Genomic DNA, 12,132 nt, shown 5'->3' with positions numbered 1-12,132 from the left:
TAGTGTATTCTCTTGGATATAGACCATTCATTATAGGGCATGTTCCCATGTTTCCAATTTCATTAGAAGCAAAGAGGACTTCCTGTGTTCTATGGCTGTACCAGGTCAAGGTGGTAGAGGCTGGAGCAGTGTTAGCTGTCATTGTTCTCCCTTGGTGGTGATGTAGACTAGATGAAGGTTTCTTCTTTAGTGGCCACTGGAAGGCTGGGAATGTGAATGAAGGATGTCAACTTTTGGTGCAATAGTAGAATATTAACTTGGAATTTCTAAGTTTTTAAAACAAAATCAGTTTTCACAGAAGAGTAAAAGGGGGTATATAGCTCATCCCCTGTTATTCTAATTTATTATCCAGCTGGCAGGGATTTGTGTAAAATTATAATTTTATAGTTTCATGAAGACCTAGAAACTTCTATTTCCTGCCTAAAAATAGACTTCTTCATATCTTCTATGGCAAAAGTTTTTAAACATGGCAATTAAACATCAATTAAAGTGATTCAAGATTGCAAAATGACTGACTTAAAAACAATATTAGCGCATACAACTGGGATGCTAGCTTACCCAAAGACAGAGCCATGGCATCTATGATTTTGAAGTTCAGTGATTCAATAAAATAGATTTCATTTACTTGGTAATTTCAAAAGTTTTAATTGTTTTGATGTTTATAGACTTTTACAATATTTTGTTGCTTCTCTCAGTGATATGACCTGAATTTATCTTTTTCATGTAGATGCATAATCAATTTAATTTCCAGATGAAAATGGATAGTCTTTTGGATTTTCCGCCTAACATACAGGTTGGTAAAATTTCTGTCGGAGCATATGAGGATCAATATAAACTTCTAAGTGTTGTAGTGTGAATAAGAAATGACTCACTTGCTTTTAAACTAAACTCTTTGTAATTGGACTTTTTCTCTATGTTTTTTAAGGACTACAGTGAACCACCCAATAATGGTGCTTCAATATGAGCTTCATATAGGTTATAGTTTTCAGAAGGGATAGTAATATATGGTTGGAGATAGAAAGAAAAGGACTTGCCAAATTATACCAAAAGCTCTGTGTTTCTAGCAGAAAAAAAGGAAAGAAAAAGTTACCACAAAAAATAAATTGGAACATGTGATGGTAGTTGGTCAAAAATTTAACAGTAGCACAGACATGGTATGAGAAAACACTTATGAGTAATTGGGTGTTCAAACATTTGGCTAAAGATCAACATAGAGAAGCAGTCTGATTAGACGTTTTGCTATCAGTATGACAGCAAACAAATGTTCTTACCAAACACTCTTTTTAGCATTGTAGAATTGATATATCCTATATTGTCCATTTTAGGTTACATTTACTATGTGTATTTGAGAGAGAGAGAGAGTGTGTGTGTGTGTGTGTGTGTGTGTGTGTGTGTGTGTGTGTGTATTGTAAGGTAGATTATATAGATAGATGGATAGTTAGATAAATAAATAGATCAATAGATAAATAGATAAAAAATCAGGCTGTGAAGTTGACGACATTGAGACAGGACTCCAGCACACTGGTCTGGGCAATGATTTCTTGAGTAAGACCTCAACAGTGCAGGCAGCCCAGGCAAAAATGGACAAATGGGATCACATCAAGCTAAAAATCTTCTACACAGCAAAGGAAATGATCAATAAGCAAAGAGACAACTTACAGAGTCGGAGAAAATATTTGCAAACTACCCATCTGGAAAAGAATTAATAATCAGAATATATAAGGAACTCAAACAAATCAATAATGATAAAAACAAATAATATGATTAAAAAATGAGCAAAAGATCTGAATAGACATTTCTCAAAATGAGCCATAAGTGTTTTCCTTTTTCTCATTGAACATTTTTTCATGATAAACATATCGGGAAATGGTGAACAGGTATATGAAAAAATGCTCAACATCATTAGTCATCAGATGAAAATCAAAACTGCAATAAAATATCATCTCATATTGGTTAAAATGGCTTTTATTAATAGACAAAAAATAATGAATGCTGGCAAGTCAGGGGACCTCTAGTGATCTAGTGTTCAGTAGCATAAGAGGGCAACTATAGTCAACAATAATTTATTGCATATTTTAAGGTAACTAAACTAGTGGATTTGGAATATTTTTAACTCAAAGAAATGATAGCATTTTTCTATCACCTCTAGCTTGAGGTGATGGATATATCAGTTACCCAGATTTGATCATTACACATTGTATGCTTACATCAAAATACTACATGTACCCCATAAATATGTATAACTATTATGTATTTATAACAATTCAATATTTTTTAAGTTAAAAATATTTTTTATATTTAAGACTAAGCAGAATAACTATCATTTTTCTGGGTTTGTTGGAGGGTCTCCCTGAATCAAATGATATTCCTAATTTTTTAGGTTCTAAAAATGTATGTCTTAGTGATTTATTTCTCAGACCTAATATTCTTTTTTCCTAGAAATTTCACACCTCACTGTAAATCAATTTACTGTTAAGTTTTTTCTGCTTTGCACATCCAGTTAATTCTCATGAAGTGCCCTTTCCCTTACCCCTGTCTCCCATACCCAATGTTTCTAGACCTGATTCAAATGTGTTTTTCAATTCAAAACCTTCCCTGAACTATCTAAATGAAGTTGATAACTTACTTCTTTGATTGTGTTTATACAGAGTATTTAACCCTAATTATTGTGTTCGTCACATTAAATTGCATTTATTTTGTACCTTTCTCTCCGTTAGACTGTGAATTAAGGATATACCTTCTGCCTTATGTGTCTTGATAACTCTAGCATCTGGTATTTGGTCTTACAAATTGTTCATTGAATGAATACACGATAAAATGACTTCGTGTTGGCAGTGAAGGGGGAAGCTTTGAACCCTGAATGTCTGAGGGAGAATTCAAGGGGAGCGAGTTGAAGGAGAAAGATACCACTGTGTACACTACTGGGGTCCGTGCTGGGGGTGGTGGAGAATGAACAGACACAAAAGACAAAGACAAACAGAGAACATGGCGGCCGCGCTCAGAGCCTCCGCCTCACTTTATTTATACTCCATAAACCCCATGTCAGCAGAAAGAACACAATGCAAAACAAACTTTCTTTACCCAGATGTAACCTTCTACTCAGTTCCTTGTCTCTATGCTCTTCCTTATCTGCCCGCTTTCTTGGCGCCTACGGGAGTTCATTAAAAGTTCAATTGGAGATACTGTCCTTGAGCCCTATCTATTCTCAGCATACTGTTTTCAAAGGCCCCTGCATTTCCCCCTTTTTGTTTTGCCTCAGTCCTAAAAGGGTAGCCCATATTTGTTCCTGTGTTTTCTTTTGTTTTTGGAGGCGACGGAGGGAGCATCGAATCACCAAGAGAAGTAGACCCAATCCGAGTGCCCAAAGCAATATACTTCCAGAGATTGTAGAAATCCATGTTTTCATCTGGGTCCATGGGTTAAGGGCAGCAAGGCGTTGACCCAGCTCCTGCAGGGTTGCAGTTCCGAACAACACATGTAATTGTTGTCGAAATGCTTCGGAAATGTTCTGAGTGAGCTCTTGGATGTCCAAACTAATATTTTTATGGCCTACTAATAATTTTCGGATTTCGGTCCAATTCTAAGAGATATTAAAAGGCACAGGCATTACACAAAATTGAGTGGAGTTCCAATCACATTGTAATGTTATCCGAGTACTGAGGACAGTGAGCTGATCTCCAAGCCATGTCAATGCTTGCTCCATGTTGTCCAATCTTTCAGCAAGTTGAGAATCAATGTTTCGTTGTTGAAGCCATAACCGGTGAGATTGTTCGTGCCATTGCTGCACAAATTCAGCATTTTGTATGCTTTGATGAAGAGCGAGCCCTGCTACGGCCGCAGTGGAGGCGATGGCGACAAGGCTCATCACCAAGACAATTATAAGTCCAAGGGCACGGCAGGTTCGCTGGAGAGAAGTCCAAATATAAGTCTCAAGAGGTGATGCCCCCCACGGTCACGTAAGGTTAACAGGTAGCCAAATTTCCTAATGAGCCCTGAGGATACAAATATCCCCAGTAAAGTTGTGCCACCAGGAATGATTGAGGCAAGACAAAAATGTACACATATCTGTACAATTAACAATCCCCGTATCATTATCCCATGTCAAATTCCCCACTAATAATAGGTAGGGCTTACGGACACAAGCAATAATATATCGGGAGGTATTCCGATATAACTGAATATGAAAGGAGTTATTCGGGTTAGAAAGATTAAGGGACATATTCCCCACAAAAGTGCTAATGGCATCGCCTGCAGCTAACAACTTCCAAAGATGACTCTGTACTTGTAAAGAGTGTCTAAGATGAGGCATAGGTGGTGACAGGCCTCCTTCACGCCATACCAAGATTTCATTACCATTAGCGGCAATACTTTTATTTACCCGGTGCCATTTCAAAGGTATGTGACTAAATTTTGTTTGAAAATCACCGTGCACACTCCAATCAGTTATTTGCATCCCATTGTATTCTAATAAAATCCGGGGTTTAGTTCCCCGACATTGTTGCCACTCCAGCACCTCAATATTAGGGGAAACCTCTGGGATAGGACAAAAAGGTAAAGAACTAGGAATAGTCTCATTACTATATACAGTATGATTATACTGAAAGCTTCTAGTTACAATAATAACAGTATTAGCAGCCACATGACTATGATTATAGCGAACAGCCCAGGCTTCATGCAATTTTCGGAGACAATGAGGACTATTTCCCATGCATATTGGAAGTCCTTCCACTCCAAATTGGTATGTGTTGTTTATGATTCCCATTTTCCATTCTATGTTGTCCTTGTCTATATAGGGGGACGGCATCCAAGTAGTGTCATTGGTGAAAACCTTAATTTCCGCCTCCCCCCAGGTGACTCCCTGATACAAGGGTGGAAAGGGAATATAAGTCCAATATTCATACAAAGCCTCACTAAGGGAAATAAGTCCCCCGCCGAGGCACATCCAACAAAGGAAGAAATGCATGCTGAATCCAGTTTTCTTTTCAACAGGGTTTCGATCGTCTTGTAGGAAACCACTCAGGTCCGCTACCTGTAAGGACAAGAGCATAGCCCCGTCCCTGTTTTAGAACTTGCCCTTGAACATACTTACCTTCTTCATTAGGCTATCAAACCCTTAAATTGTCAGCGGGGACTATCACCGAGGGAGGTGAGGAAAGATGGGTTACGGCAGCGGAGTCTTGCAATTGTCTCCATTGATTCAAAAAATTTAAGGTAAAAACAACCTTCAGAATCTGGTTTCTGGGGGACTCATTTCCCCCCTTTTTTTTTTGCAGTTGAGTTTTTAAGGTTAAATTTGCACGCTCAATGATGGCTTGACCTTGACTGTTGCCCGGGATACCGGTGATATGTTGAATATTGTATTGCTGTAAGAAAACTTGTAATTTACGAGAGACATAGGCAGGTGCATTATCAGTTTTAAGTATAAGAGGAATGCCCATGATGGCGAAACAAGCTAAGAGATGTGTAATAACAGAATCAGCTTTCTCAGATGGCAACGGAGTGGCCCATTGAAAATGAGAAAAGGTATCAATGGTATGATGAACATACTTTAATTGTCCAAAAGAAGGGACATGTGTGACATCCATTTGCCAAATCTGATTAACTTGAGTACCTCGTGGATTAACCCCAGGATGGAAGGATGGAATGCTCAAAGGAGCACAGGAAGGACAAGCTCAAATAAGAGAACGAGCTTGTTTACGAGTTAAATGAAACCGTCATTGAAGGCCAGAACTATTAGTGTGATGTAGAGCATGTTCTTATTCTGCAGCCTGCAGGTGGCCAATTAAAAGCAAATCAATCTGAGTATTACCATGAACTAATGGTCCAGGAAGTTGAGAATGAGAATGAAGATGAGTGATGAATAAAGGAGTTCGACGTTGGCTCAAAGTAGAGGATAACAAAGAAAAGAGTTTTTGAAGAGAAGAAGTAGCACAAAGAGGTAAAGTGGTCTGAGAAATATAAGAAGTAACATAAATGGCGTATTGAGAATCACTAACAATATTACAACTAGTAGTAGGGAAATCAAGTAAGACCATGAGAATAGCAAACAATTCTCCCTGTTGCACCGAGGGATAAGGATAAACTGTAACTCGAGATTGATGAACACTCCAATATCCAGCCTTACCATTGCTACTAGCATCAGTAAAAAAGGTAGGACCTTGAACAGGAAATACAGAAATTGGTGAGAAAGGCAACACAGAATGTTGCCTAAAAAATGAAAAGATTGGAGACTTAGGATATTGGGTAGAAAATTGTCCAACAAATGAAGCGCAAGCAACTTGCCAAGAATCAGAAGTTGCAAGAAGATAAGTGATCTGACTATGAGTGAATTGAGAAATAATTAAGGAAGGATCTCCTCCCCAAAGTTGTCAACAACGATGCCGTCCTTTGATGATCAGTTCAGCTAAACGGTCGATATAAGTAGTCAAGCGTTTAGATGTTTTATTGGACAAAAACATCCATTCTAGCGGCCGATTGGTTTGATGAATCCTTCCTGTAGGAGAATGTAAAGTATGAAATAAACAAAGGGAAAGGGGAACGTCGGGAAGGATATAATGTAAATGGGCCTTTTGAAGTTGCTCTTCTACAAGCTGGAGTTCCTGTAAAGCCAAAGGAGTTAAATGACGTGAGCTGTCCAAGTGACTGTCTCCTTCTAGAATAGAAAAAAGATGTTGTAACTGATATGTTGGTATTCCTAAAACAGGACGCATCCAATTAATGTCTCCTAAAAGCTTTTGAAAATCATTTAATGTTTTTAAATGATCACGTCGAATTTGAATTTTTTGGGGTCGAATATTTCGTGCTCCCAAGGTATAACCTAAATATTGAATAGGAAAATCCACTTGAATTTTTTCTGGGGCAATATTAAGTGAGTAGAAAGAAAGCTGAGTTTGTAATGATGCAAAAGCATCTTGCTGCTTGTCTCTGGTGGGTGCAGCAAGAAGAATGTCATCCATATAATGATATAAAAGAACAGAAGGATGACGCTTTTGAACAGGATCCAAGGCCCGATGGACAAATTCTTGACACAAGGTAGGGCTGTTTAACATACCTTGAGGTAAAACTTTCCATTGTTATCGAGAAAGTGGCTGAGAATTATTAAAAACAGGGACAGAGAAGGCAAAACGCTCACAATCCTTTTGATCCAAAGGAATAGAAAAAAAACAATCCTTTAAATCAGTAACCATGAGCACCCAATCTTGAGGAATCATAGAAGGATTAGGAAGGCCAGGTTGTAAGGATCCCATGGGTTGAATACATGCATTAATAGCACGAAGATCTGTTAATAATCTCCATTTACCATTCTTTTTCTTTATCACAAAAACAGGGGAGTTCCATGGAGAAGTACTAGGTTCTATATGACCTAAGGATAATTGTTCCTGAACTAAGTTTTCCAAGGCCTCAAGCTTCTCACGTGTTAAAGGCCACTGTTCAACCCATACAGGAATATTAGTTTTCCACTTTAAGGGAAGGGCTTGAGGCTGCTGAACAGTGGCTACATGTTTAAAGACTTTTCAAGGGGATTGTAGCCCATGCGGAACATCATATTCTTGGCAGAATTAGAAACATGAGGAATAGAAACAAAAGCTCCAAATTGTTGCAATAAATCTCACCCCCACAAATTTAGGGCAATAGGAACAATATAAAATTGGACTTGGGCCATTTGACCATCCGGCCCTCGACAACTCAAGGATTGAGAACTTTAATACACCTCTGAGGCAGAACCTAATCCAGTAAGAGACACAGCAACAGGCTGTTTAGGCCATTGTAAAGGCCATTGGTTGGAGGCAATAATGGAAACGTCAGCTCCTGTATCAACCAAGCCCTGAAAAATTTGTCCCTCTACTTCGAGAGGAAACAAGGGTTTTTGTTGAGTTACTAAAGTTTCTCAAAAAATATGTTTACCTGTGCTTCCAAAACCTCCGGTTCTTTCTTGCCTCCGTGAAGGAAACTGGAAATAGGGTAGTAAAAGGAGTTGTGCAATCCGTTGCCCCTCTTTAAGGGATATGGGTTTATGAGCCTGTGCCATAATTTGAATTTCCCCTTTATAATCAGAATCTATAACACCCAAATGAACTTGTAAACCCTTTAGAATACTACTACTACGTCCTATAAGCAATCCAACAGTATGTGGAGGTAATGGACCAAAAACACCTGTAGGCAATTTAACAACTCCCATTTCTGGAGTGAGTTCGACGGCCTGCAAAATTGACACATCAGCAGCGGCGCTACCAGAAGTAGCAGAGAAAAGTTGAGTTAGTGAAAATTGGGGGTTAACATTGACTGATTGGCCTGCTGATGCTGGACCCCCGAGCTGATTGGAAATTGCAAATGAAGAGGGCTTGTATTGTTGCTGGGGCCCCAAGCTGAAGGGCCCCTCTGCAAGTTTCCCAATCCAGAGGTTAGAGGGTTACCATATTTGTTCACTTTAGAGTGACATTGATTAGTCCAGTGTCGCCCTTTGCCACAACGACGACAGGGCTCAGTGGGAAGCCTTTTAGATCCTATTTTGGGGGAGTCATTCTTATTAGATAACTTACGACACTCCTTTTTAAAATGACCGGTCTTTCCACATTGAAAGCAAACCCCCTTTTTTCCCATGAGTGCCTTAGATAGAGCTCCAGCAAACAATTGTGCGTTATAGGCAGCCCCTCCCACTCTGGCACAGGATCTAATAAAATCTTCTATTTGTAAGTTTCCAGCAGCCTTTAGAGGGCGCAACAACCTCTGACATTCTTGATTAGCATTCTCGAAAGCTTATGTGGTTATCAGGATTTTGCCTGCTGCCCCATTACCCACAGTCTTCATTACAGCAACTTGGAGCCGAGCAACAAAATCAGGATAAGGTTCATTAGCACCCTGCAAAATCTTAACGAAAGACAAAGCAGTTTTTCCCGATGGTTCTACTTTACACCAAGCTTTTAAAAAAAGTCCTTTAACTTGTGATAATGCTATATCATCGAGCCCAGATTGAGCCGCTACGGTAGCAAACTGACCAGTACCTGTTAATTGCTCCTCTGTTGGTCCTGGAGGATTTCTAGCGGCATTGTGGCGGGCCTGTTCTTTGGCATCTTCCAGCCACCAACTGCGTAACTGGAGCCACTGAGAGCAGTCCAAAACAGCCTTCCCCAAAGTCTCCCAGTCAAGAGGCAAAAACAAATTCTCAGAGGAGAAAGAATCTAAAAGCCCCATGACAAAAGGAGATTGAGGGCCATAATTAGCAACAGCTGCCTTCATTTCTTTAAGGAACTTAAATTGAAGGACATTATACTGCACATTCACACCTCCTTGAGGAAATTGATCATTAGGGCCAAAAGGTTGCCTAGTAATGGGGAACAATTGTAGAGGATCCTCATCCTCTTGAGAATCCAAACCTCAATTACAGCTTTAGCAGTAGAAGCAGGGACAGTAAAAACCATGCCTGAACGAGGCAGCATTTCCACCGGCGGTGGTTGTGGTGGAAAACTATCCTCCTTCTCCGCCTTGGGTGCTGACGGGGGTGGATGAGCCACGGGAAAAGTAAAAACAGGAGTGGGTGGAGGAGAAGGGTGAGGGGGAGATAACTGCAATTGTAAAATTTGTTGTAACAATTGAACAACGGGCTGAAGCTCCTTTTGAATTTCTGATTCCCTTTCCTGAGACACATCATTATGCAAAGGACCTTCCCCATCAGTTACAGGATTATCTAAAGGAGGGGAAATGGCTATTGGAGACTTCAAAGATTCCTCATCTCCACCCTCCTCTTTTTCAGAGTCTGTCTCTAAGAGCTCCAAAGCCTGAGTAATAGAGGCACAGAGGGCCCACAAAGGTGCCAACATTACATCGCCGCGCTAATGCGCTTGACGAAGGGTCTTAACAACCTGTTGCCAATCTCGTTTATTTAATTGCACTTTAGTTTGATATTGAAACCAATAGCAATGTTGTTCCACATGAGCAAACAATTTCCATAAAGTTCTCTCTTTGGTATCAACTCCAATTGAAAGTAAAAGCCTTTGTAATAATCTTAAATATTCTGAGGCCAAGGACCTGGAATTCCCCATAATGAAAGCTTAAGAAGGTTCCCCTTAACAATATCCGGGCTTTACCCGCTCCTAGGGGGTTCCCCTTCTTGTTCTCCCCTACTCACCCGTGCGAACCCTGCCCGCTGTGCCACTTATTGGGGTCCGTGCCGGGGGTGGTGGAGAATGAACAGACACAAAAGACAAAGACAAACAGAGAACATGGCGGCCGCGCTCAGAGCCTCCGCCTCACTTTATTAATACTCCATAAATCCCATGTCAGCAGAAAGAACACAATGCAAAACAAACTTTCTTTACCCAGATGTAACCTTCTACTCAGTTCCTTGTCTCTATGCTCTTCCTTATCTGCTCGCCTTCTTGGCGCCTACGAGAGTTCATTAAAAGTTCAATTGGAGATACTTTCCTTGAGCCCTATCTATTCTCAGCATACTGTTTTCAAAGGCCCCTGCAGTACACTGAAATGGAATTCACTTATTTAGAGTTTCATTTAGAGCTGACCCTTTGTGCCAGCGACAACCTGAGCTGAGCTTCATGTACCTAAAGCCAGTTCCTGGATTTGCAACTGGGGCTGCTGTTTGCAAAGCCCATGGGAGATTTTGACCCTTAGAGTCCTCTGAAAGCCTTTTCTTAGGAGCTTTTTTGCTTGTTACAACCACCTATTATGATCTATCTCTTGTGGTAATTTCACAGAAGTCTTCACCAAATTGTTTGTTCTATTAATCCTGGAAGAATTTTTTTTTTTTTTCGTGGACAAATAGATGGTTTCAAAATATTGAGGAGCTAAAAGAAATAGTGTTGCATGTAAGAGGAAGAAAATTACATTTTAGACATATAGATCTGAATGGAGAGGTAATTTACAGCACTTCTTCAATTTAATACCAGTCAATGTCAATAGATACAACTGTGCTGTCATATTGGAATGATCAAGGTAAAAGTCTCAAAGTGGATTTAAAAATGCGTATTTGTAAACATATAAAAATAAATCTGACATAATTTTTTTTCTTTTGGAATACTTCATGTGGAATTAAAAACTTACCTGAGAGAGAGAAGTAATTTTAAACCTATTTAAGTTAATTTACAAATGGACTCTGGAAAACTAGAAAGCAGTTCAAGGTGAGTGTTAAGATTGTCCTTCATCCTCAAAGAAGACGTTGTGAAGCTGTGAACTACTTCACAACATTTGTATGAAATAAAGGCACAGAAAGTCTCATGATGCTGTGTCTTACTTATCTATCCCTATTTATTCATAGAAAGCATTAGTTGGGCCCCTTAATTATTTCTTATCTACTTACTGCCTATATAAGTCATATTGAAGAATTTTAGCATTATATTTAGGATTTTTTTATTTGCAATTTAGACAAGTGTATTATTCCACAGAGTAAAATATGTGTGCAAATTTAGTAATAGATTTATGAAAATTGGCCTCCCCAGAAATATAGAAGTTAGGAATTATTGAAAACACTTTTGCCCATGACACTGAGCTAGGTACATAGAATCCTGTGGAAATGAATTAATTCGTAATAGCCAAAAACTGAGTCTTGAAGGAGATACAGCAATAATGTTGATCTTAGTTATAAGGGTAAAATAAGATCACTGGAAAAACCTCTCCCGGTTTTTGACAAATTAATGAGTATGGCTGTCTTCTTCCCCTTAATATAATTCTGTAGATGTGAAACAAATGCTAGTCTGGTTGATTCTGAGAAACAAAAAATGAAATACTGAGTACTCTTAGAAAGACACAAGCTGATTCATCATATATATGGAAGGAAGAACAATTTAGATATGAAAACAACTGGCTGCAAAAACAGCAGGAACTTGGAAAAGAACTTTTAAGTTGTAATTTCTGCCTTTCTTCACATTGCCCTGCGAGAATTATTTCCTACAGTAAGGAGAAAAAACAGTAGCACCAACCCAGCATCAGTGACAAATGGAGGAAACAGCAGAAAGGCACTCCAACCTAGCTGGGTTGGAGGGTGAATAACAACAGGTTCCCAGATATTTTGGGTGGATTCTGATTTTCTCTTCTCCATCTTCCCTATCAGGACTAGTGAGGAGAAAACAAGAGTCCTCAAAGTACATAATTGCTTACTGTGGGGCAGTGAGCACAGAGAGT

General features: G+C 39.3%; 1 protein-coding gene across 1 annotated transcript; it reads right to left on the bottom strand.

The window, feature by feature from the left end:
• Window positions 1-2,975: 2,975 nt before the first annotated feature.
• LOC144340990 (endogenous retrovirus group K member 25 Env polyprotein-like) lies at window positions 2,976-9,141 on the bottom strand. The gene is made up of 2 exons (XM_078002691.1): window positions 9,003-9,141; window positions 2,976-6,652 (listed from the first exon to the last, which is right to left on the bottom strand). The coding sequence occupies exon 2, from the start codon at window positions 5,045-5,047 to the stop codon at window positions 3,983-3,985; it is 1,065 nt and encodes a 354-aa protein (XP_077858817.1). The 5' UTR covers window positions 5,048-6,652; window positions 9,003-9,141; the 3' UTR covers window positions 2,976-3,982.
• Between the last annotated feature and the right edge of the window lie 2,991 nt (window positions 9,142-12,132).

The sequence above is a fragment of the Macaca mulatta genome, chromosome 5, assembly GCF_049350105.2.
Source record: "Macaca mulatta isolate MMU2019108-1 chromosome 5, T2T-MMU8v2.0, whole genome shotgun sequence".
NCBI lineage: Eukaryota > Metazoa > Chordata > Mammalia > Primates > Cercopithecidae > Macaca > Macaca mulatta.
The sequence above is the reverse complement of the archived record's forward strand: the minus strand, read 5'-3'. Positions and strand labels throughout refer to the sequence as shown.